The sequence below is a fragment of the Setaria viridis genome, chromosome 5, assembly GCF_005286985.2.
Source record: "Setaria viridis chromosome 5, Setaria_viridis_v4.0, whole genome shotgun sequence".
Lineage (NCBI taxonomy): Eukaryota > Viridiplantae > Streptophyta > Magnoliopsida > Poales > Poaceae > Setaria > Setaria viridis.
The window spans coordinates 38243369-38268571 of record NC_048267.2 but is presented as its reverse complement, the minus strand read 5'-3'; the positions used below and the strand labels follow the sequence as shown (position 1 = coordinate 38268571).

Here is a 25203-nt window from a genome sequence, read left to right as displayed (position 1 = left end):
GGTCATCCTTCCCTTTCTCTTTCACTTCCAACGATGCTTGGTCAGCGTCGGATGAGCCCCTTCGGAAAGGGTCACCGGCTGCGGGTTTTGTAACACAAGCTGCAAGAATGGTTAATGGAGAGGAGGAGGAAGTTTACCGGCCATCTTCATTGGAGTCGGATTGCAACACCATGCTAGGATTCGCGGTGGCTGCGAGCGGCGAGTTGTGACTGCGAGGTGGCGGTAACGACTGGCGAGGGGTTGAGGGCGTGACTAGAGATGGCAACAAGTGCCCAAAATCCGACACCCGATGGGTTTTTCTCCATTAGAGTATGGACGTGGGTTAATTTCTAAACCCATGGATCTGTTAATGGGTAAAAAGTCAGATCCATTGGGTTCGCGGGCGTGGGTCTGGGACCATGGAACCGGAACCCGTAAACCCATGGGTTTCTTAAACCCGGTCCACCAAGCAATTCAGCCCATAACTCCAATACAACAGCCCAACTAGCCGGCCCAATTAGTCCAGTATATAAGACGACGACCTCCCCCAAACCCTAGCCTAAATCCCTTCCCCCTCCCCCCGATTCGCACGCTCGCGAGTCGCGTCGCGCCGCTAGTTCTCCCGGCGGCCCGCGCTCGCACATCCTTCGTCGCCTCTTCTCGCACCTCTCCTCTCTCCCCTTCCGACTGCTTCCCGACCCCCGAACCCTAGCCTCCCTTGAGACCTCTGCCCCCTTCCCGCCTCCGCCGCCACAGCGAAAGGATGGAGGTCGAAAGGTCCACGACCGCCGCCGCGGCGGGGGGTTCCTCCGCGGAGATGGCGGTGGACCATGCGGCGGGGTCGGGCGCCGTGGAGAAGCCGCGGTTCGATGCTCTGATGCCGAGCGAGATGAGCGGCGGGAGGCCCCAGTTCCGGAAGGTGCCCGTGCCGCCGCACCGCTTCTCGCCGCTGAAGCGCTGCTGGATGGAGATCTACACGCCCGTCTACGAGCACATGAAGGTCGACATCCGCATGAACATCAAGGTAAGGGATCAGCCAGCCTCATATTCCTCACTCCGTGTTATATTTGAGCACAAAAGCCTAGCTTGCATCCTCGGTTAAATTCTGAGTTAGTTATACACGTTATAGGTTCCCATGCATCGTGATCTGCTGCATGTTTGGAAGCAGAATTTTGCCTATGGTCTAATCGGTTGAATGAATAGCTGGGACTGTTGAAAGATCTCTGTAATTTAGAATTTTTCATTAACCCAAGCTTCGCGAACATCTAATCATTTATACAAAGATACTACAGAGTTTGGTTATTGAAGCAAGCAATTCGAAATCTAATGCTTGATTACTTCCCCTGTTTTGCTTGATTAAGCCTTTAGTTCAGTTCAGAACTGTGGCCTTGCTAGAAGTAATAGTTTAACACGATAATTGATTTAACAATGCTTCTATCTGTCACCTGAGCAATTCCAAATCACAAGAATAGCACATGGGTTCTGTGCTAAACTGAGTTGTAATTGACTGAAGGATGTTCTGTTTGTGTTGCTATTACAATGTTTTAAAGCTTCCGAAACTGTTTGCAGTAACAAAATTGGGACTGCGGCATCATGGTTGATATATTACCCCTCTCTAAAAACATAGGGCTGTGCCTATTTCCATTGTGTTCATGATTCGGTTGTTTTTTCCATACACTGAATGCTTTAAGTTCCTATCTGGCAAACTCATTAAATTGTTAACTGTTCCAGGCAAGAAGGGTGGAGCTGAAAACAAGGAAAGACACACCAGATGTGAGCAACCTTCAGAAATGCGCGGACTTTGTGCATGCTTTTATGCTTGGATTTGACATTGCCGATGCTGTCGCCCTGCTGCGTCTTGATGACCTGTATGTGGATTCCTTTGAGATCAAGGATGTGAAAACCCTTCGAGGGGAGCATCTGTCACGTGCTATTGGCCGCCTATCAGGGAAAGGAGGCAAGACCAAGTACGCCATCGAGAACTCTACCAGGACCCGCATTGTTATCGCTGATACAAAGATCCATATACTTGGATCCTTTGTTAACATCAAGGTTGCCCGGGATTCACTTTGCAGCCTCATCTTGGGTTCTCCTGCTGGCAAAGTGTATTCTAAGCTAAGGGCTGTGTCTGCTAGGTTGGCGGAAAGGTGTTAGTTAAATGGGTTTTGCTTGCACCCAATATGGTTGCAGTTTTGATCGCATAATATGTTGTCATAGTAGCTGATTTGTGTGCTGGGGGCTGGGCCTATTTATTGTATCCTTCTGGAGAGCAAACTATATTGTGCCAAGAGATTTGATACATGCCTTGTCTACTGTTGCGCTTGTTGATCTGTTGCTGAAACACTGGAGCTTTGTTACTGCGTGTTACATGGATGAAAAGCTGCATTGACTGTTAGTCTTGTTACCATGTTGTGATGTGCCGTTTGTCAAGTTTTGCTGCGTCATGCAAAAATGCTGCATTCAAGGTCTTGTTGAGTGACTGTTTGTTTTACATATAATTATTCATTGTAACAAATCTTAAGCGCAAACGTGATTCTAGAGTTTAGGTTTGTTGATTTGTTGCTTCTGATCTCCAATGCCTAATAATGGGGAAGAAAACATACGGGAACAGCGATACCATTCAATTTCACCAGAACATGAAGCGGAACCTCGTAAGTGGAAAGAACAACCTTTCAAAGAACTGTAGTAGCAAATGTGATCAGCTTGACCTGTCGCTTTGTTCATAGAAATGAGAACTGCCGCGTGGCGGCAAGAACGCATTTCGAGGCGCCGGCGTTCCATCTTTGATCTTTCCCTCGTCACGGCAGCGCCGCCGCCGTTGCATTTGCATCCTCAACTCATCACGGCGGTTTCCAGCCTCAAGGGCCGAGGCGATCCCTTCCTCTCGATCCAGGCCGCCTAAATTCGAATCGGACGGTTCCCGTGTTGATGCCTCATTCGATCCGTTCACTCTAGTCCCATCCTGTTCCTCGGCTTTTCGCTTCCTAGGCAAACGGTCGAACACCTCAACGGCAAAACCCTCCGCTAATGCGCGCTCTACTCCGCCTCCGGCGCCGGCTACCACTGCACCTCACCGCCCGGCCCCTCTCCTCCTCCTCTTCCGAGCCCCACGAGATCCCCACCATCTACTCCTTCCTCCAGCCCTCCGTCTTCGCGCCGCGCCCCAGGCCCCAACCGCAGCCGCCGCCCCCACCCCCGGCCCATGAAGCCGTCCCCAGAAAGACTATCGCCGTCGCGGACGCCGCCGCGCTCGAGTCCGACCTCCTCGCCGCCGTCGCAGAGGACCGCTCGGACGACGCGTGGCTCGCGTTCAAGTCCCTGGCCGCGTCCTCCCGCCCGCCCTCGCCCAGCGCCGCCGCCGCGCTCGTCTCCCACCTCGCCGGCGCCGCGGCCGCGCACCACCGGCTCGGCCTCAAGCGCGCCTTCGCCGCGGCGGTCTTCCTGCTGGAGAAGAGCCCCCACGCCGCGCCCGTCCCGGAGCCCGCCCTCGGGGCGCTCTTCTCCGCGCTAGCCGCCGCGGGTTCCAACGCGCCGGCGCTGGCGCTCGCGCGCGCGATGCTGCGCTGCGGGCGCCGCCTCCCGGCGTTCTCCGTCTGGGGCCACCCTCTGATCGAGCTCACCCGCGATGACGCGGGCGCCTTCGCGGCGTTCCTGAAGGTGTTCGACGAAGCCTGCAAGCTCGTGGTGGGGGAGAAGGCTCCTGCTGAGGCGGCGGCGATGCGCCCTGACCTTGGTGCCTGTAATGCTGTCCTTGCTGGTTGCTGCCGCAGGATTGGTTCGGTGGCAGATGCTGAGAGGGTCCTGGAGACTATGTCAGCCATTGGGGTCTCGCCAGACGTAGAGAGCTTTGGGTCCCTCGCCTTCTTGTATGCTTGGAGAGGTGTTCCCAGCCGGGTTGATGAGCTTGATACATTGCTTGACGCTTTGGGATTCAGCAAGAAAGGATTTTTCAAGAATCTGGTCAGTGGATACCTAAAATCCAAAAGCTTCGAGTTGGTTTCATCACTCATTCTCCGTGCAGTGAAGGAGCTCAGAGTTGCGGATGGAAATGGATTCGATCCGGAAACCTATAGTGAGGTTGCTCAGTGCTTTGTTGATCATGCGAGGATTAGAGAACTAGGTCAGTTGATCATCCAAGCACAGGAGATTGAGCTCACTCAACAACCTATGTCCGTTGAGGATTCTGTTGGGTTTGGGATTGTCAACGCTTGTGTTGAACTTGGCCTATTGAACAAAGCTCATAGCATACTCGATGAAATGACTGCTCAAGGAGCTTCTGTAGGGCTTGGTGTGTACTCCTCGATCTTGAAAGCATATTGCAAGGAGCAGAAGACTGCAGAGGCTGCACAGCTTGTGGCAGAGATTAGTGCAGCAGGGCTTCAACTTGATGCTAGTAGTTATGATGCTCTTATCGACGCTTCCATGACAGCCCATGATTTCCAGTCTGCATTTGCTCTTTTCAAGGACATGAGGGAGGCAAGACTACCAGAACTTAGGTCGAGTTACCTCACTATAATGACAGGCTTGACAGAGAACAACCGGCCTGGCCTCATGGCTTCATTCTTGGACTCAGTGGTTGATGACCCAAGAATAGAGATTGCTACACATGATTGGAACTCTATAATACATGCTTTCTGCAAGGTAGGGAGGTTAGAGGACGCTAAAAGGACATACCGAAGGATGGTGTTCCTTAGATTTGAACCAAATAATCAGACATACCTTTCACTTATCAATGGGTATGTCTCAGCTGAGAAGTATTTTAATGTGCTCATACTATGGACAGAAGTGAGGAGGAAGGGGGCTGAGTTCAACCACGAGTTGATTGATGCCTTTCTATATGCTTTGGTGAAAGGAGGATTCTTTGATATGGCAATGCAGGTGATTGACAAGGCGCAAGAGTTCAAAATATTTATTGATAAATGGAGGTACAAGCAAGCATTCATGGAAACCCACAAGAAACTGAAAGTGGCAAAGCTAAGAAAGCGAAACTTCAGGAAAATGGAAGCCCTGGTAGCTTTCAAAAATTGGGCTGGTCTCAATACATAACACCGCAACCTCAGTTATCAACCTATCATGTGTTATGGCTGAATTCATCATCTTCAGGAAGCTGTAGCAAACACTGTGGATCTTTAGAGATGGCTAAGTAAGGCAACTGTTTGGCTGTGATAAGCTTGTAACAAGGTTAGATAAATTGGTGCGCTTGTGTTCTCTGTGGTATTTATAGGAATATATGTTTACTTCGTACTTCATAGATTTATACTGGCCTGTCCAGTTCTGACTCCAGACCATGTATTACTGAAATGTCTCAATAACGAGTTTCTCTTGAAATAATTTGCATGTATTGCATTTCTTAGTATTACTATTTACTAGTGTAAAGATTCTTCCCCTGCAATGATCCAGCGCTCCAGCTCCATGCGTTCTAGTATTACTAGTGTAAAGATTCTAACATTGCTCTGCTGCTATGGACCTCCCGCATATAAACCAACGACTCAAAATTGGTCAACTGCCAGTATTACAAGTGTTCTACAAGATGAGCAGAAAGTTATCACACAATACCAAATCAAAGTAACTTAAGGTTCTAACATAGCATGCATATCAAATCAAAGTAACTTAAGGTTCCAATATAGCATGCATACCAAATCAAAGTAACTTAAGGTTCTAACATAGCATGCATATACCAAACCAAAGTAATTTAAGGTTCTAACATAGCATACATGACGGGTCCACATAACACAAGTTTTGGTCATCAAACATTATTACAGGCTCTTGATACAAGAGCAGTTCCGCTTCATAATAGGAGGAACGAGGACTAAGTTAATAATATAGTAAATGGTATTGCCGGGAGAAATGCAGGTGATCTAAGCTGGTGGATTCCCTTTCAAATTTCTTGATTTAAACAGCAGCCTCTACAAGCATTGGACCTCCCTTTTCTCCCTACGGAAAACAGCAAGAGGTGACTGCAAATTTAGTATCCTCCTATAGAAGAGGTGGCTCCGCCATTAGTCAAGTTTGACATGACAATAAACATCAATGAAGAGGAGTACCTTATTACTATCTAGTTGGTAGACGGGAACCTCTTGTAGAAAACAGGGTGGCTGTTCAACAGCGTATCTTTGATAGTCGCAATTTTTTCTGACATGATCTTGATCGCTGACGACACTGACCGAGGGCACAGGCCAGTCCCACGGGCCAGCTTCATCAGAATCTGGAACCCTGCAGTCATCATAGTTCTTCCAGCCTCTCCCATTGGGGCGCCTAAGTTCGCAGGGTCAGGGAGGGGAACAAGGGAGAAGCCGGCGGGAAAGAGGGAAATGTTGTTTATCGCATGTTCGCCTCCCGGGCTCGTGATCATCTCCATCACGTTTTTGTCCAGAGAGGAGTAGACCATGAATGACCCAGATGCGTCGTAGCAGCTGTTCTGGAGGATCATCATGATTTCCTTGTTTGTGCCGCTGCCATGCTGACCAATTGCAAATACTCGAGTGAGATATGAAATCACAAGTCTGAGATAATGAAACTGCATCCAGTGTCAGTGTCTGGTGATGTTCTGTTACCTTGACATGCAGGATGGAGACAGCATCTTCACTTCCGACGCCATTGGCGACACGAACTTCCTCCTTCACGCAGCCTCCATTCACCAGGACATCCCACTGCCATCACCCATCGGTAGGCCACACGTTACTTGAGTTCCGACAGAGGCTGTGTTGTTTGTTGCCATGTGCTCTGTGAGAGACTGTGTCCGTTGACATACCTTGATACGCAGCAAGTTATTCTTAAGCAGGTCGAACACCCTCCTCATGGGCAGCTCCAGCAGGAACGTCGCGCTCGCGCACACGACCGCGGTGTTGCTGGTGTCGTCGTTCCTTCTGTACACAATCCTGACGTCCTCCTCCGTGCCTTCGCCGCACTGGACGCTCCAGGCATCCACAGGGAGGCCGGAGATGCTGCTGGTGTAGTCGGCGAGCAGATTGTCTGCCAACTTCATGACGGCCTTCCTCCCCCTTGCAGTAACTGAAACCCACCACAACGCAAGGATGTATGTTTGTTTCTCTGATTCAAGTTTGGTAGTGAGAGTGCCAGATAGTAATCAGTTTTTTTTTCAGGCTGCCATTACCGTTCAGGGCACAGTTGGTGACATGGAATACGTCCCTGAGTCGAGCGCACTGTCGCGCCATGCTCATCACCCAGCGCCTGGCGCCGAAGAGGAGACCGCTCAGGCTTGGCTGGAAGAGGTTATGAGTACCACCATCTACTCGAACGTGCTCGATGACGGTGACCTACAAAGAAGATTTGGGAACAGATCAAGCATGGCTGTGGTACAATGCCATAATGAGGTAAAGTTTAATTTCGAGCCTTTCCCTAGCTGTCATACCTTGCAGCTGTTGTGCCTCATGGGCTGAATCAGTATTCCTGATGGCATCTTGCGGCACTTGGCACCGCCGTCCAAAGAAACGTCGACGACAGCAATGGCTCCATGTTCCAGCCTCTTGCAGTAGCGCAAGAAGGTGCATTTCCTAGCCGGCACCAGGGGCGATGGGAACACCAGCTCGACAGTCAGCTGTCGTTTTCAATGCAAAAGAACAAGACAGTCTGTGAGTAACAGCTAAGAGCCTAAGAGGACGGTTCTTATTTGCCTGTGAGCTGCTTCTCTCTGCTTAATTCATGAAGCAACAATTCATACTACCAGCTGCATAGCTCCTTCGTAGCCTTCCTCGCTATTCTTAGGCCAGTTGTACACCTTGGTAGTCGTTGCACCGGACATGAGTCCAAGGAAGAAGGTGCCATATCTCTCCTGCAGTCATTTCAAACTGGGTTCAGATTTGCATTCAGATTCTGAATCGACAACGGTATTCAGTATCAACAACCCACTCACAGCATCCATTAGATATTCCACAAGACTTTTGGAGCCCAGCATGACCACAGCGTTGGCACGGGTAGCTTCTGTCTTGAATCCAATGGCACCGACACTGATTTGCCCAGGAAATGTCTGGGTGTAGGCCATCTTGTTCAGTACTTCGAATGAACCACCAGGTACAGCCATCCACAGAGGGCAATCGGAGTCGCCCAAAATGAGAAGCTCATGCGTCGCACTGTTGGCTACTTCAGTAAGCGCTTGTACGTCATCTTGCACAACAAAGACATTTTCTGACGAGGACTCAAGATGGAATAAGCGGGTAGGTGAAGTCCTCATAGAGGTTTCATTGTTGATACGTATCTGCCAAAGAAAAGATGCAACATCACTACATCAGCGGAACTCAAGATACAGACTTTAGAATATTTTGCAACTTGAGCTGTGATGATATTTCGCTCTGAGAAGAATTATAATCTGTATATGATGCAAAGCTGCAAGCTGACACCGCTACAGTGCGGTTATGAAGAGTGGAAATGAAGAGTTTACTTGAGACAATGAGTTATATGCTGTACCTGCAACTCTTGCTGCAGCACCTGATTATGCACTTTCAGCCGTTCCAGTTCTTTGAGAATCTGGAGTTGCCCTGGATCAGTAGTGCATCTGGGACACAGGGCATTGCTATGTGCCAGCTTAAACCTGTTGTTTTCTTCCCTCAGCATTTCATTCTCCACTTTCAACCTGTAGTTCTCTTCTCTTCCACTTAAATGCTATTTGTGTCATGTAACAGAATGGAGAATGGTTAGAGATTCCAAGTGGTGAAATAGCTCTAAGTATGATTACGAAAATATATGTCAGGAAACTCGAGGTGTTAGATTAGGTACTAGAATATTATGGAAATATACATACAACCGGATCGTATGACTGAGTTGTATGACCAGTGTTATTGATTGGTCCTAGCATTAATCATCCTGGCTTCGAACTAGTGGTACAGCCAGGTCGTTAGCAGTTCTTTTTGAATGAACAGGAGGGGTTAATTATATATTAAGGAAACAAAAAGGTTACAAACAAACAAGGAAGAAAGAAAGTACGAACATGGGTGGGTTCTCTTCGTTATAAAATTTAGGGTGTGTTAGTTTTATCTAACATCTACAACATGAAATTATTTTTCATTAAGTTCATCATAAAATATATCTTGTTAGTGCATTTAATTGGTATTGTAGATTCTAAAAAAAATCTATAAACTTGATCAAAGTTTTCAAAAAATGACAGAAAAAAACTAAAACAACCTACACTTTGGAACAGAAGTAGAAGAAGTAGCACTTAGCAGGTTTTATGATGCGATTGCTAGTCATTATCATGGAAACTTGCAATGGTGTAGAACAGACCTTTACTTGGGTTCTCTTGTTCTGGAACCAAAACTTCACCTGATGCAAAGCAAGGCCAGTCGCAATAGCTAGCTGCCTCCTTTGATTCTCATCAGGGTGTGCGCAGACGCTAAAGAAACTGCTTGTTCAACAACAATAAAGACAAGACAGATGATAAATAATATTTCAAAGTGCAGGTATTGATGGAAAGGAAAATATTTGTGAAGTCTTAGAAATAACTCAAGGATATGGCTATTAGGTTCACTTGCACTTTCAATAAAGTATTTATTACTCTGTTTATTTTAATCTAAATGAGTGGAGTCAACTTCTAAAGTTTTAATATCAGATAAACTAATTAATTTTCTTTAAAGAAATATCTAGCAGATTTATATCAAAATAATGTCACAATTTTGCACTGGATAAATAAATAATACAACGATCAAAGATGGCGCCAACATCACGCACTTTGGTGGGGAAAAAAAGAAATATAAAGGGATTTCTGAACAAATAAAAATAAATTTGTTGATGCACTGTTAACATCGAGTGAATGATGTATTTACTAGGAACCATACCCCTCAAGTATCTCTAACTGCTGGCTGGTGAGCCTGTGTAGGGACCTTTTCTTTGGTTGTGGACCATCCCGACCACCACCAAGGCTCTCTTCACGAGCTTTCTTGTTGCCGATCAAGATGCTCGAGTCAACCTCATTGATTCTAGAGGCACCAGCACCATGGCTCTCTCCATGACCATTTTTTGCATGTAGTTCTTGAGAATGATTGCTTAGGTTCTTTTCATCATTCTGGTAAAGCAACAATATTTTCAGCGCTAAACTTGTCCATTCCAAAATTTATAGTCCAAAAGGTCAACTGAAAACATAGTACCAACGAGCGTTTAAGAAACATACAATAGAAGGCACTGCAGGGAAAGTATTCCACATCGTTATTCGGATCCTTGAACTTTCAACATCTACTGTTGTACATGTTACATATTTCCAAACATCTATACCGAGACACTAACCATTAACTTAAACCTATACAGAATAGAAAAAACACGTGGGCAGGCCATCTCTACTAATTTGGATATTCATGTAATAAACATTTTTCTGAATCACGCTGAATTACTACCTTTGCAAAACTTCACGTACTACATGGCTCAACATAGAGCACAAAAAAGGAATAAAAAGGGAAATATTTCACAAACAGGACCGTGATGGATCTAATGGCATTTATCCTATTTTTTGTACTTTTCTCTTCTTTAGATATTTATCTATGTATGGCTCATTTAATGTTGTATATGTATTCATTAAAGCTACCACACAACTATTCTTCAACAATTACATATCTGAAAACATGGCCTTTTTGAAATATTTAAGGGTCTATGGACCCCCAACAAAAATGTAAATAAATGTGGTACTATATTCTGCTCTGAAACAAAGTTGCTGACTACCTTAATGTCAACCAAAAAAATACTACAATAAAAGAATTGTAGATTTAGCACTCCACCGTATGTTAAAAGCAAAGATTGATTGAAGATCATCATAGAACAATAGATTATTGAGAAGTTATTTCAAATGATAAATCCAAATTAATTAGGAGAACTGATTATCTTTATCCTTCTCGACAAAAGCAACAATCATGTAATGAACTTTGACAAAAACAAGATGAAGTGAGTTAAAAAGAAATCAAAAGGAATAAAAGTATCAAACTAGGAAAATCCAAGAGATATACTACAATATCTTGTATGATAAGGTGATATTGAACAAACTTAATATAGAAAAAAAATATGTTTCTATAGTTCTGTGTCTTGTCAAAACCTTTATTTCAGGGGGGTAAAGATGTAAAAAAATCGTTCTCAATAACAAGAAAGAAAATCCAACAATATATGTATACTAGAGATGGAGTAAGAAAATACCTTTTTTGATGAAAAGCCAACGCTGGTACTAGGAGGTCCCATCAAAGATGGGTCGCTGATACCACCAATAGAACCCATCAAAGATGGGTCCGTGATACCGCTTGTAGACCTCATCAGAGATGGATTGCCTCCTGAAGGTCCACTTATTCTCATCTTCATATTCAACTACCTACAATTTGTTGAAGTGTTTGCTTCAACTAGTCTTTCCTAACATTGGACTCGCCTTTCCCTTGCCCTCCCCTCTATTTATAGGCACCACCTTGGATGTAAACTGTTACAATTTATGGTCCTCACACTGGTATAACTTGGTTGATTGTGCAAATAAAATAATAATATAGTAACGCTCGCCAGAGGAGAGAGAAACAAGGTAAGTAGTTGGGAGATATCTCTACTATATTTTGTTCTCATGTTTATTTTCATCAATTTATAAGCATCCATGCATAAAAGGTATAGTAAAAGGAAGCAATTAATTATAGCTTCATTTACCCGTGCATCACCAAAGTACAAATGTACTGATAAAGATTAGAGGTGTGAGCAAAATAGGAAAATTTATATTAGGTGGTGACATCTTGAATAAAGTTGTAGGTGTGCTGTAATTATCTCATACTAGTTGTCTTATAGCCAGCTAACATATTACAGTACAGCAATAAATAATAGAAAGATGAAAAATTAGCAGTTTGAAGGTGGAGGGTAAAAGTGAATAATAGAATAAAAAATAAAATCAAGGAAATCACACTTGATATCTCACTTAATGTTAGAAATAGAAAATATTTTAGATTTCTTATCAAATGCTTTGCATATCTTAGGGATTACAATAGGCAACTTGAAATGTTTTAAAGCGAGTTTAGAATTTCTAGAATGTGACCAAAATCAACATAATTGAATTGTAATGGATTCTTTGGAAATACTAGAGATTACACACATTTACATCCTAGGTGAATGCGTAGAATTCCTTGGAGAAAAAAATTGCACACAATTACATAGGATTAGAGACATAAGTTATGTTGGGAGATGTAAAAAGTTGTGCGTATATTATCTACATGTAGTTTTGTTTCACAATTTCGAGTGCTAGGATCGTGGAGATTAATAAAAGAAAACAGACTTGATTGAAACTAAGAAACCTGCAAGTTCCATCAACTAATGAAAACTCCCTCACGCATACAAGTTCTACTAATTACCAAGTCGGCGTAGAGTATATATGAAACCTAACATTGAAATGTTGTGTGAATAATCTAACCTGTACGCATGTTGGGCCGCTCGGATATGATCGTTGGTTGCTTTGTTGGGCCGCTAAAGGTGTATGATTTCGAACAGTCTGGGCTAGGCCGCTGAAGGAAGCACAATGATCTTTACAAGTTTTATTGAATGGCATATATGCATTGTCGTATTTGGGCCGTCCATTTGGAGGACTATTATAGTCAGGGGCGGAATCAGGATGAACACCTCGGGAGGGCTAAATAAGTAGAGATTAAGGACTAGAGCTAGAAATTAATGATGATTCGAGGCTTTATCTACAGTATTTTACAGGTAAAATCAGGTTCTCGGGGGGCTGCAGCCCCCCTAGCCCCTCCCCGGATCCGCCCGTAGTTGGACTACGTCCTTAAAGAAAAATTGTCGCGGCCTTTCCAAAATCTATTGGATAATAAGCTCGCCATTACGAGGACATAAAAGGCGAGTTGTCTGATGTTCCATCTAAGTTGAGGTTCTTTTTATAAGAAACGTACAAATATTTTCCTGTGCCAAACTCATTAATTTTCACATCCTTTTACTAGATCATATGTACAATATGAATTTGTATGGGCTGACACTATCAATATATGTCCAACTAACAACTTTTAGTTTCCATAGACGTTTTTATGTAGATTGGTGCATTTGAAGTTTCTTGACTTACGTAAATATAAGCCTACTAGAGGGGAATTGTGATTGATTTACTGTTCATACAAGACCATATTGCTTGTCACCGTAGAAACATGAGCTTGGACTAAAAATCACATTAATTTCCAACAGCATTGAATTTCATCAACAATACATACATTACATCAACATTTGATAACATTATTAAACATTAAAAACAAGTTCACTCAAATCAATCGGCATATCTCGATACATACAACGTGGGTAAGCTAGCGAAGCAGCCGTATGATCCTCTCCATCCACTGCGCGCGCATTTTTAAACAAAAACAGACATGTCAAACAAGAGCGTAGAACAGCGCTCCAATGGCAAGCGCGGCAGTGCCGGCAATTCCCGCCACCTTCGGGGCCGCGGCGCTCGGTGGCGGGTACGCCGCCGGCGAGATCTCGATGCCGAAAGGCGGCGGCGGGGAGTAGGCCGAGTATGGTCCGCTGTTGGGCGACGGCGCCAGCCCCGCGCCCGGCTGGGTGGCGTTGGCGACGGCCGCGCGCTCGCCCATGACGACGACGATGAGCTTCTCGTCGCGGTTGCAGTTGTCCTTGTTGCCGCTGATGAAGTAGAAGGGCCCGGAGTGGGTGAAGGTGAAGACGGTGTTGCCGTCGGTGAAGGTGTCCATCGGCGCGCCCGTGTCGCAGGCGTCGTAGGCTTTCCTGTCGACGAGGAGCACCGAGTCGTTGCCGGGCTGGTACGTGAAAGCTGCATGCATGCGCGGGAGCGCGGTCAAAAACAGCTGAGCCACGGTAACCAGTGACGGTAATCAAAATTAGAAAAACTAATGCAAGTTTTTAACAGCGCGTGTTTTACTTTCTACCGCACGGTGAAACCGTGCCATTACTCAGTTACTGCCATCATTAGCGCTGCAATTAGCGCCGATTGCGTCACGGCAAGGACACTGTAAATTACGGAGGATATCCTCGACAGCGGTGCGGTTGGGAGATAGAGAGATAGAGAGTTGAGATTAGAGATATAGAGATAGTGCGTTACAAGAATCTTAATATCTTGTGGCGTGTGCAGCATTTGAAAATGCACTCAAGGAGGATGCCTGCGTCCGTCCTAGAATAGAGGTCAGACTTGAGAACCTTCACAGGTGGACAGAGCCCGCAGGCCAGCCTGCATCCCCTGCCGCCCCCACAACGACAAGTGGACTGTGTGGAGAGACAGGTGGCCCGTGTGCGAAATCAAATAAATTTCGTATCCGGCTCAGATTTCAAATGCATTCAAGGATTGATCGGCGCGTATCCTAGCCTCCGCGATGCGACGAACTGGATGGTGCCCACGGCCCACCACACCACCCATTCAATGCGATGGTCTGCAGGGGAGCCGCAGCCCGCAGGCAGGCATGCAATGCAAGACTTGACTGGTGGTGACTCACCGATGGCGTCCCCGACGCGGAAGCGGTTGCGCTGCGCCCAGGAGTTGTAGGCGTTGGAGGCGTTGGCGCCGGCGGGCTGCGCGGGGACGCGCCACTCGCCCGTGCCGCCCGCCTTGAACACGAACGCGGACGCGGTGGACGACGCCGAGACCGCCACCAGGCACGCCAGGAGCACGCACCTCATCGCCCGCCCGTGCGCCGCCATCGACGTACTCGGTCGGGTGCCTACGCTGCGCTGCGACAAAAACCTGTGCGCGCGCGCGTAGAGAACCAAAAAAAAAACTAGCGATCGATCGAGCGTTTGGCTTGTGCGAAGCGGAAGACTGGCGCTGGATGGCTGGATGGATCGATCAGGGGCGGCACGGTTATAAACGCGTCCAAAGCGGTCGCGTCGCGGCACGGTTCTTTTCGTAAAAGCCAGGGAACGTGAGCGCTGCGAGGAGGCATATTTTTGTTCCGCGCTTTATGCTCCGTGTGTGTACGCGGTGCCGTCCTGCATGGCGTGGTGTTCGGTATTTGTCATACGTGTGTCTGCTGGCATGAGAGCTTTTGGAAGCTGTGCTTTGCTTTTGCACAATGCCGAGGAATATGCGTACCTTGGGTGCTACACATACACAGGGAGTTCATATATTTCAAGTATCTATCAGGTGGGCCTTCAACATAAACCAACCGTTTGAAAAAAAGGGTCGGATTAGCAAAATAGGCCAAAAGATGGATTGTGTATAGATTTGTAGTTTTGGGACTTGGTTGATTCAAATTATGCCTGAACTTTGTACCTAGCATCGCCTTCGTGGCGACCATCGCCAATTCAATTTAGAAAGATCTCACATGGAATGCAAAGAGCTCTCATCTTTCTCCGAATTCGATTGCAAACTAAGAGTCTGGTTACGAATTCATGGCGACCATTGCAAATTCAGTTTAGAAAGATCCTCACATGGAATGCGAGGAGCTCTCATCTCTCTCCAAATTCAATTGCAAACTTTGAACCCCAACAACACTGCCAACTAAGAGCCTGATTATGAAATCCTATATGGTGGCAACATGAGAAGCCTCTAGGATGAGCAAGGACGATGATAAACCAAAGAAGGTTATTTACATCAACATAAGACATTGGGAGTTCATGATAGCTAATATTGGGTGGTATTAAACTTATCAACAACATGCCAATTTTGCAATTAATGTTTTTGATGGATACGAGGTAAGGAGGAAGAATCGAGCCAATATACATTTTTAGTATAATAAAATGTGTAACAGGGGGGTATGAAGATAAATGATAGGCGGATATGGAGGACTAAGGCATAAGGGTTAATGCATGCATGGACTAATATCGCTAGAGGACGTTAGTGTGAGACGACAAAAATGAACCAAGCCAACTCCAGTGGCGATTTAAAAGCCTTTTGTAGGATGAGGATGAACCCAAAACATGCTACCTACATCAACATATGCTACTGGGAGTCTGTAATAGCTAATCCTTGGCGATATCGAACTTATCAACAACAGGCCACTTTAACGGTTAATGTTTATGATGGATAAAAAAGGAATAGTGTAAAAAGGTTTGCTAGGAAGGGGATGGAAATGAAGGACGATAGGCGGATAGGGAGGACTAATGCGTACGGAGTAATAAATAAGCCAACGTTGCCAGTTAAAAAGAGGGAAACATAGTAGCTAAATAATCCCACCGCGTGTTGATGCTAGACGAGCCAATCTAGTAGAGATTGCAGATGATCTAAGTATCTAACTATGAAGGATGGTAGTGATAAAAAGGAAAAAACAAGTGCACTCAAGATCCACTCGATCCGAGCTAAAGTCTAAGGATTTGGAGAATGCAGTTTTTGTGATGCATGTCACCATGACGTCGAGTTCTCTGCACATGGGGTCCATATCTTAGCAATCGTCAATGAATCTCGCTCCATATTTGGATGTCAGCCTAAACAAAATCAACAGTATTGCAAACCTAAATATATACCTCATAAGTCAAATTTTTAGCTGTCAATATAAACATCTAAAATTCATATAGATTGACAACGTAGGGTTGTCATTGCTAGGTACATTTTGAGAGTCGCTTCTGTAATATATAATTATTTTTTTATTTAATATAAATAAGTAATATATTTTTATACAATTACTAGTCAAAGCATCATATTTGAAGACCGACCGTATCCGTATCAAAATCCTAATGGGCTATATATTATTTCTGATGAGAGGGAATTACAAGGACTCCGATTTGGATTGGATCACTCGACCGGGCTGGGCCAATGTAATCTGCGCGCCGCGTGACCGACCGACCATACACACATTTCTCTCAGCAGGCCTCAACATTGATGGGCCTACAATATATATTGCACGAATAACTTTCAGCCCAATTTGGATCATGAAGTGGCGATTGACCCGTTAAAGAAGGCTCAGTCCAATTAGTCGGTCCTGAGTGGCTTGGGGTTCGGGAGACCGACCGCGCGCGACGGCCGAGGAGCCAACCCGCCGGTCCGGTAGGAGGCAGCGGCGGCGGCGGCGGTTGTTGCGGTTGCGGCATTGCCGTGCAGGACGACCACGCGCTGCACCTGGAGTCAAAGTTTGCGGCTATCTGCAGCACACGAGGGTGCCACTGTAACTGTAAAGAGGAAGCCGTAGAAGTGCCTTGGGAAGATAGTTAGCCAGGTCTCTGTTGTTGAGGAAGGGTACGGCGAAACTAGAGTATTTTTTTTTCATGCCTGATTCGATTGGTCTTTGCAAATTGCAACTCCTAGTCTCTGTTTTTTTCTCTTTATGTCGCAGATTTTCCTGATGGCTCATTTTTTGGCAGGTTTATAGCACTGCTCTTCAGCAATATTTTTATTTACACAGTACTTCAGGTCGTTCAGCATCATAAGAGCGACAGTGGTTGTAGCAGTGGATATCTGATAGTCGCTTCAGCATGCAGATGGTTATTAGTATGGCCCATTTCAGGTGTGGCCGTGTGGATCCTTTTTTTTGTTTGAAATTAACCGTGTGGATCTTAAAATACAAGGTTTTCAGCAGATGATCCACCAGTTCAGGCAGCGGCCTACTACTTCATCAGTTCATCTCCTCATCATGTGCATCTGCGACTATAGTCCAAACAGATCCCACCTGTTAGATGGCGAACAGGTAAGGATTTCCTGGACCACTGGTTTCTTGGATTGAAAAATCCGGACGCTTCTGCTACTAGCACCATTTTTTTTTACTGATTTTGCAATTTACACCTTGCAAACGTGCTCATCCATGCTCCCAAAGATCAGATCGTATCACTATCACGTTTTGCCAGTCCGGCGTAAGTACTTTTTATTCCGTTGTTCCTTTTATTCTTCTCTTCTTCCGCCAGAGCAAGTCGCCGGGACGCCATCGGAATCGTGTCAGTGTCATCTTGCCCGGGCCCAAGTCAAGTCGTCTCTCACACTCCCCACCTTCCTCGCATAAACCGCACACCGCGCGAGTCTAGTCGCCGCTTGTGGCAGCAGCGGCCGTCTTCCACGCTGCTGCCGCCTGCAGGCCTGGGTTTTCTCGGTTTCTTCTCTCCCTGTGTATCTTCGTTGCTAAAGAGTTCAGAGTTTGCCACCAACACCTACCACTTGTCCGCCGCTCTGATCCCTGAGCTCGGAGTCCTACCAATTTGTCCATTTCTCGTGGCCTCCCCCAAAATTTCCAACTGATTCGTCAGTACCTTGTGAGTTCCCCAGAATCCCCAGTCGATGCCGCCCACCGATTGCATCTTGGTGGATTCCTCCGGCCCGCAGATCCTGTGCGCATCCACTCCACCTCCGGGGATTAGCCCTTCCTCGGCTTCGGCTCCTCCCCCGCCACCGGCAGGATCCTCCGGTCCGCGCCGATTTTGAGTTCTTGACTCCGAGGGGAGCCAAAGATTAGCGCTTTCTTGGTGAAGATCCCGGCTTTGGGCTAGCGGAGATGGAGTTCCTGGCGTCCATCATCGACACGGTGTTCCGGCCGCTCAAGGACTACGTCATGCGGACCGTCGGCTACGCTATGTCCTGCGGCGACTACATCGACCTGCTGGTCGATGAGATGAGCGAGCTCAAGAGCAAGCGCGACGACGTCCAGCGCATGGTCGACGCCGCCGAGCGCCAGGGCATGGAGGCCACCAGCCAGGTCACGTGGTGGCTCGAGCGCGTCTCCTCCCTCGAGGGCCTCGCCGACGAGATCATCCTCGACTTCCAGGAGCGCCTGGAGCTCCCGCCGGAACAGGCCCCCGGCATCAAGGCCACCTACATCCTCAGCAAGAAGGCCGACGAGACGCGCGCCGAGGCCGCCGCCCTCAAGGAGAAGGCCGACTTCCACAAGGTCGCCGACGAGCTCGTGCAGCTGCGCTTCGAGGAGATGCCCAGCGCGCCCGTCCTCGGCAGGGACGCGCTGCTCCAGGAGCTCGAGGCCTGCGTCCGGGACGGCGACGTGGGCATCGTCGGCATCTACGGCATTGCCGGAGTCGGCAAGACCGCGCTGCTCAACAAGTTCAACAACGAATTCCTCATCAACTCCCCTGACATCCATGTCGCCATCTACATGGAGCTCGGCAAGGACTACAATCTTGACGACTTCCAGAGGATCATCGGCGACCGGCTCGGCGTGTCGTGGGAGAACCGGACGCCCAAGGAGCGCGCCGCGGTGCTGTACAGGGTGCTCAGCAAGATGAATTTCGTGCTGCTATTGGACGATGTCTGGGAGCCACTCAATTTCCGGATGCTCGGCATCCCGGTGCCCAAGCACAACTCTAAGAGCAAGATCGTCTTGACGACGAGGATTGAGGACGTGTGCGACCGCATGGATGTTCGCCGCAAGCTCAAGATGGAGTGTCTGCCCTGGGCACCTGCGTGGGAGCTCTTCCGTGAGAAGGTCGGCGACCACCTGATGAGTGCTAGCCCAGAGATCCGGCAACAAGCGCAGGCACTGGCCACAAAGTGCGGCGGGCTGCCCCTTGCACTCATCACTGTTGGTCGGGCGATGGCCAGCAAGCGCACTGCAAAAGAGTGGAAGCACGCCATCACTGTTCTTAAGATTGCCCCATGGCAGCTTCTTGGCATGGAGTTTGATGTTCTTCAGCCTCTCAAGAAGAGTTATGATAACTTGCCCAGTGACAAGCTAAGGCTCTGCCTACTCTATTGCTCACTGTTCCCTGAGGAGTTCTCAATTTCGAAGGATTGGATCATAGGCTACTGCATTGGTGAAGGTTTCATAGATGACTTGTACACTGAGATGGATGAAATATACAACAAGGGACATGACCTTCTTGGTGATCTCAAGATTGCCTCTCTCCTGGAGAAAGGTGAAGATGAGGATCATATCAAAATGCATCCCATGGTCCGTGCCATGGCTCTATGGATAGCATCGGATTTTGGCACGAAGGAGACCAAATGGCTTGTCCGTGCTGGAGTTGGGCTGAAGGAGGCGCCAGGCGCAGAGAAGTGGAGCGACGCTGAGCGGATTTCTTTCATGCGGAACAACATTCTTGAGCTGTATGAGAAGCCTAATTGCCCTTTACTGAAGACTTTGATGCTACAAGGCAACCCTGGGTTGGACAAGATATGCGATGGCTTCTTCCAGTTCATGCCATCTCTCAGAGTGTTAGATTTGTCCCATACTTCTATCAGCGAATTACCTTCAGGGATCAGTTCATTGGTTCAGTTGCAGTACCTGGATTTGTATAACACAAACATCAGGTCCCTGCCAAGGGAGCTGGGATCTCTAGCAACTCTGCGGTTCTTGCTTCTCTCGCATATGCCACTGGAGATGATCCCGAGTGGTGTTATATGCAGCCTCACAATGTTACAAGTCTTGTACATGGATCTCAGCTATGGAGATTGGAAGGTTGGCACAAGTGGAAATGGTGTTGATTTTCAGGAGCTCGAGAACCTGCGTAGGCTCAGGGCGCTAGACATCACAATACAATCACCTGAGGCCCTGGAGCGGCTGTCTCGGTCATTTCGTCTTGCTGGTTCCACAAGAAATCTACTGATAAAGACCTGTTCTAGCATGACAAAGATAGAGCTTCCTATGAGCCACCTCTGGAAGAACATGACTAATCTGAAGAGAGTGTGGATTGTGAGCTGCAGCAACTTAGCGGAGGTAATAATTGATGTCACCAAAGAAACTGTTGGCAGCAATGCACTACCCCGTGCCATCTTGCAAGCTCGGGCTGAACTTGTAGATGAAGAGCAGCCCATCCTTCCAACCCTGCATGATATCATCCTTCAGGGACTCCATAAGGTAAAGATCATCTACAAAGGCGGATGCATACAGAATCTATCATCACTGTTCATCTGGTATTGCCATGGCCTGGAAGAGCTTATTACTGTCGGTGAAGAGCAAGACATTGCGGCAGGTGACGGAGAACAAGCTTCGGGAGCATCTAGAGTTATCACACCCTTCCCTAACCTCAGAGAACTGTATCTCCATGGCCTGGCAAAGTTCAGGAGGCTGAGCAGCAATACATGTACGCTGCACTTCCCGGCGCTGGAGAGCCTGAAGATTATCGAGTGCCCGAATCTGAAGAAGCTGAAACTTTCTGCTGGAGGGCTTAATGTGATACAATGCTCAAGGGAATGGTGGGATGGACTGGAGTGGGATGATGAGGAAGTCAGAGCTTCATATGAGGACCTGTTCCGCCCATTGCACTAAATTCAGTTCTGGTTACTAGAGGTTCTGTTCTTTTAGAGATTGGTCATTCCCCATTCATACAAAAGATTGCCTGAATTTAGAGATTGCTAGTCTGCAGTGAGTGTAATCTTGCTTATCTGATCATTTGTGTAGTTCAGGATTTCAGGGCTGTGTTGTTCATCTTGTCTGAAAATGCAAGTTGGGCGATTCTAGTTTTTTGCACAGCCCATGTTCTGCACTTATGTCTCATGTATGGCCGCAGGAAACTAGCGAATGTAACTACTGAGCATTTCAAAACAGTATGACTTATAGATGTCATCATTTCTCTGTTTCTGCCTTCTCGGAGAAACCAGTTGAGTAAAAGGAGGCCATTGTTTTTACTCATTTGACTGGGTCAGAAATTCAGGATAGTGATAGCCTCTCTCTGGACGAGTGCTGTCAAATAACCGAGCCTGACAGTGAAAGTCCAGAGTAGGACAAAACTAGGCTCTCAGTATATAGCAAAAAAAAAGGCACATAGTCGGGTATTTTTCTTTTTCTAAAAGCACACAGCAAAAATGACGGGCCGCCAGAGTCCCAAACTGCACAGATAAGGTTCGTTGGTCTATTCGAACAAGTTCAGCCACAAAGAGGCGAACGAAAAGGGGTCGGTTTTTTGGGCTGGGCCTGCCTGGATGGACCTTTATTTTATCGTATATGGCCCGCTACAATTACATAGAGGATTCCTAAAAGTTCTTCCCCAACTTTTTCAAAAAAAATTCAAAAAAACTAACCCACAACAGATCGATAATAACTAACCCTCAATATTTCAAAACAGTCCGTATCATCGTAATTAAGCCGGCTGCTCACCTGGCCCTCACGCATGAACATTCGAAAGAGGAGCAGAACAATTTGGTGAGGCCAAGGCCCTACGCTGGGAGGCCGAGCTCCTGCGCTGGAATGCCACCCCGCCTCGCTCCTGTTCTTGCGATGAGGGCCGCGTGGTGACTGGAGCGGAGGCGAGCGGCGGCCGGCAGTCAGCCATGTTGTTCAGCCGCCTCCCTCCAATCCCTCACCGGCCCCAAGCTCTGCATCCCTCCAATCCTGTCCGCCAGCTCCAAGCTCCGCCTATCGTCGGTCAAAAATTCGACGCTGCCCCTCCATCATTTACATATCGCTCACACCCGAAGCTCGTCCACCTTCCCGGCTTCGCCCCTGACCCATCTTTGACGAGCTCCGGCGACTAGACCGTCGGGAATCTTAGTTCCTGCGGCCGCCCGTGTGACCCGCCGCCTGAAGCTCCGCTCACCGTCGACGAGCATCTTCGGCCATCCCCGACTTCGTGTATCCTCTCAAACCACCCTCTGGTAAGCCCCTCTCACCTGCGCACCCACCTCTCCGCCTTGTCCGCCGGCGAAGCCGCTAGAGACACAACACCCCGGTCCACCCTGCCTCCAATCGTCGTCAGCCCGCTCTGCAGTGCCGGCGCACGGCGGCATTGTGGTGGAGACGCGCACCCTGCCGCGCGCACTAGAGGTGGGGGCGGCGGCGGTGGCGCGCAGGCCGGGGGAGCTCCGGTGCGGAGTTCCAACGAGCGGCGGCCCAGGCGCACCTCGCCCCACCGCCGCCGCGCACGTGGGAAGGGGCCGACTGGGGGAGGAGGCTGCTCCCGAAAATATGCGCGGCGACCGGCTCTATTTTTTGCGTCGGGAATAGCTTAGGGAAGTTTTTCTCATGTAATAGGGGTAGGATAGAGTTCTTTTTTTCTTTTTTTCTCAGGTATTAGGTGTAGGATACAGATTCTTTTGGAGTTACTCTTACCTATCAAGGTTTGATAGGTAAACTTGATAGGATAAGGTGTGACAGGAGCGGGGGAGATGAAAAAAATCAATCGAAGGAAAATGATTATGCCAAAATCGCCAATTTTTTCACCCAGCGCTCGCCTCACCCGCCCGCCTACCCACCCCAATCCCGCCCGTCCGTCCCGCGCGCGTCCTCCGCCAGAAAATCTTCATTTTCCTTCTCTCCCGCCTCTTCTTTCCCCCCGCACCGCACGCCGCCTCCCGAATCCCTATCTGCGTCGCCTCCCAAATCCCGAACGCTGCCTCCACACCCTGCGCTAGGCTCCACCACGTAGTCCAGCGGCCAGACGGTGGATACGGCGTGCAGCTCGACTGCTGTCATGCCCCAGTGGAGACGACACTCGGCGCGATGAGAAGCTGCAGCAGTCTCGTGATCTGCTGCGGAGTCCCGCGGGCAGCGGCTGTGGAGGGCGCGCGCCACCGTCTGCTCCCTCAGGTACGATCGCCGCCCATCTCCATCTACACGGTGCCGCCACGTTCCACACAGTGGCCCATCGCCCTGCGAATGCTCACTCGTCGGCACGGCGCCAGAGCCGTTGTGTCAGGCGGCCACGCCATTGCATTGCCTTGCCCTTCCCTCATCATCGCGTTTGGATCTCCATCAACTCTAAGTCTCTAACCGTAAATTGCTACAGGTATTGAATGGCGAGTGCGTATAGAACTGTAATGGTTATTCAGAGTGGAGCTCATTTCAGGCTAGTTCGATTTTCAGTGTGCCACCACCAAGTTCATCTTTAATGCAGGTGCTGTCTGTTTGCCGCAGTCGCCGAGTTGATCATCTGCCCTTGAGATCCGAGTATGCTCCTTCAATCTGGCAATTCACTCTTTGACGTACAAGCCTAAAATTATAACGTCTAATGCAGTAAAGGGTTTGTATTGTGTCTCTCTGTTTTGTAGACTCAGTTTCTCATCATAAAGGGTTAGATACATATGTTTATTTATCATGCATTATTTTCTACAGCACTTGATTCCTCAATGGCTCAATTATTCACAGTTGTAGTGGTTCTGGTTAGAAACAAGTAGACTAATATATCTTTAATTAAGATGTAGACCTATTTTTAGGATAAATGACTAGATTCAGAGTGAGGGTTTCCTCAATTCGAGATCGTTCTCTTGTTTTGTAATTATTATTATTTCCCATCTTCTTTCTTATCTGTCACTGTTGCTCCAGAGGCTTTTTAGTTAGTGACTGATGATTTCAAATGCCCTGGCATGGGTATAATGAATTGTGAAAACAATTGGATGGATAAGCTTGCCTTTTCTAATAATATCATATTGTATATTATAAAAAGTACTGTTATATTTCTTTTTTTACTCTGTATGTTGGAATGATCTTCTCAAGTAAATATTGTAGCACTGTTGGTGTTCTGGGCTAGATCTTTTTGCATTGAATTGGTTATTCTTATTGAAATCTCAAGTTTTTGAACACGTCTTTGGAGTGATCATATTGGGGACACCGTATCCCTCACGTTGGACCTACATGTTATAAGGTGGGAGGAGATGCAGACCCATGAAAACTGCGAGATAGAAAATATTTATGCCAAAAAACTAATTATTTTCTCACCGAGCGCTTCTTTACCCGCCGGCTTTGCACACCATGCCCAAATTTCACCGCTCCCGTCTTTTCTTTTGAAAAAAAAATTCACCGGTCCACTGCCGCGCCCGGGGACCTCCTGCTACTCGCCGCTTCTCCCCAAGGCCCCACCCCTGTGCGCGTCCCGACCCCTTGGCGCGAGCCCTGCGGATCCGCCGCCGCGCCCGACCCCGGCTGCATACGCCTGGCCTGCGCGCCGCCTGCCTCCCTCACCTCGCGGCCATGGCCGAGCGCCACCCAGCCCGAGCCACCGCGTGTGTTGCGCCCCGCACTCCCCGCGCAGGATGAGCCCGACCGCTGGCCGGCGTACCCAACCCGCCACACGCGCCTACATCTATCCCAGGTCGCAGACCCGGCGAGCCGCTGCCGGCAAGGCTGAGCCGATCATGGATATCTGCAGGCAAGCAGAGCTACAAGAGCGGCAGGAGCCCACACGACGGGGATGAGATAGTGCGCGCCTACGGAGCCGCTGTGCAAGGACAGCACATGCGGCCTCCCTCCGACTCCGTAGCCGCCGGTAGATCCGCTCTCCTTCCTGTTCGCTTCAGCTTATTCAGCCGGCTTATCAGCCACCAAATAGTGTTTTCCTCTCACAATAAATCAGCTGTTTCAGCTTTTCAGCCGGCTTATAAGCTGAAGTGAACACGCATAGAATGTACCTCCCTGAATCTGACAGATAATTGGTGGTTCTACGAAGCGTGAACCACCCTGCCATGGTGATGCAATCTCATCATTCGGCTATTTACTTGCAAGTCTT

General features: G+C 47.9%; 5 protein-coding genes and 1 long non-coding RNA gene across 6 annotated transcripts; 4 read left to right on the top strand and 2 right to left on the bottom strand.

Annotated features, from left to right (window-relative positions):
* Positions 1-531: 531 nt before the first annotated feature.
* LOC117857596 (uncharacterized) lies at positions 532-2374 on the top strand. The gene is made up of 2 exons (XM_034740348.2): positions 532-1003; positions 1711-2374. The coding sequence occupies exons 1-2, from the start codon at positions 743-745 to the stop codon at positions 2131-2133; spliced, it is 684 nt and encodes a 227-aa protein (XP_034596239.1). The 5' UTR covers positions 532-742; the 3' UTR covers positions 2134-2374.
* A 410-nt stretch (positions 2375-2784) lies between these two features.
* Positions 2785-5310, top strand: LOC117857595 (pentatricopeptide repeat-containing protein At1g69290). The gene has a single exon (XM_034740347.2). The coding sequence runs from the start codon at positions 3007-3009 to the stop codon at positions 5023-5025; it is 2019 nt and encodes a 672-aa protein (XP_034596238.1). The 5' UTR covers positions 2785-3006; the 3' UTR covers positions 5026-5310.
* Positions 5311-5541: 231 nt separating this feature from the next.
* LOC117858542 (homeobox-leucine zipper protein TF1) lies at positions 5542-10132 on the bottom strand. The gene is made up of 12 exons (XM_034741624.2): positions 10100-10132; positions 9768-9994; positions 9217-9334; positions 8404-8598; positions 7853-8194; positions 7664-7771; positions 7352-7537; positions 7094-7256; positions 6731-6990; positions 6534-6629; positions 6024-6439; positions 5542-5913 (listed from the first exon to the last, which is right to left on the bottom strand). The coding sequence occupies exons 1-11, from the start codon at positions 10130-10132 to the stop codon at positions 6035-6037; spliced, it is 2133 nt and encodes a 710-aa protein (XP_034597515.2). The 3' UTR covers positions 5542-5913; positions 6024-6034.
* A 2962-nt stretch (positions 10133-13094) lies between these two features.
* On the bottom strand, positions 13095-14746 carry LOC117855414 (early nodulin-like protein 9). The gene is made up of 2 exons (XM_034737765.2): positions 14391-14746; positions 13095-13714 (listed from the first exon to the last, which is right to left on the bottom strand). The coding sequence occupies exons 1-2, from the start codon at positions 14593-14595 to the stop codon at positions 13296-13298; spliced, it is 624 nt and encodes a 207-aa protein (XP_034593656.1). The 5' UTR covers positions 14596-14746; the 3' UTR covers positions 13095-13295.
* A 2997-nt stretch (positions 14747-17743) lies between these two features.
* On the top strand, positions 17744-21342 carry LOC117857340 (disease resistance protein RPS2). Its single transcript, XM_034739962.2, has one exon. It carries the CDS (start codon positions 18309-18311, stop codon positions 21030-21032), a length of 2724 nt encoding a protein of 907 aa, XP_034595853.1. The 5' UTR covers positions 17744-18308; the 3' UTR covers positions 21033-21342.
* A 1666-nt stretch (positions 21343-23008) lies between these two features.
* On the top strand, positions 23009-23812 carry LOC117858410 (uncharacterized). Its single transcript, XR_004640959.2, has 2 exons — positions 23009-23288; positions 23488-23812. It is a non-coding gene; the product is annotated as an uncharacterized lncRNA (long non-coding RNA).
* Positions 23813-25203: the final 1391 nt, after the last annotated feature.

What these genes read in the sequence shown, in the direction of transcription:
- LOC117857596 (XM_034740348.2), top strand. Translation starts at nt 743, where the DNA reads ATGGAGGTCGAAAGGTCCACGACCGCCGCCGCGGCGGGGGGTTCCTCC. An exon ending in ACATCCGCATGAACATCAAG is followed by an intron (nt 1,004 to 1,710) that starts GTAAGGGATCAG and finishes TAACTGTTCCAG; the next exon opens with GCAAGAAGGGTGGAGCTGAA.
- LOC117857595 (XM_034740347.2), top strand. Translation starts at nt 3,007, where the DNA reads ATGCGCGCTCTACTCCGCCTCCGGCGCCGGCTACCACTGCACCTCACC.
- LOC117858542 (XM_034741624.2), bottom strand. Translation starts at nt 10,132, where the DNA reads ATGTGGAATACTTTCCCTGCAGTGCCTTCTATT. An exon ending in ACAAGAGAACCCAAGTAAAG is followed by an intron (nt 8,599 to 9,216) that starts GTCTGTTCTACA and finishes TGACACAAATAG; the next exon opens with CATTTAAGTGGAAGAGAAGA. An exon ending in CACCAACTGTGCCCTGAACG is followed by an intron (nt 6,991 to 7,093) that starts GTAATGGCAGCC and finishes GGTGGGTTTCAG; the next exon opens with TTACTGCAAGGGGGAGGAAG.
- LOC117855414 (XM_034737765.2), bottom strand. Translation starts at nt 14,595, where the DNA reads ATGGCGGCGCACGGGCGGGCGATGAGGTGCGTGCTCCTGGCGTGCCTG. An exon ending in CCGCGTCGGGGACGCCATCG is followed by an intron (nt 13,715 to 14,390) that starts GTGAGTCACCAC and finishes GCATGCATGCAG; the next exon opens with CTTTCACGTACCAGCCCGGC.
- LOC117857340 (XM_034739962.2), top strand. Translation starts at nt 18,309, where the DNA reads ATGGAGTTCCTGGCGTCCATCATCGACACGGTGTTCCGGCCGCTCAAG.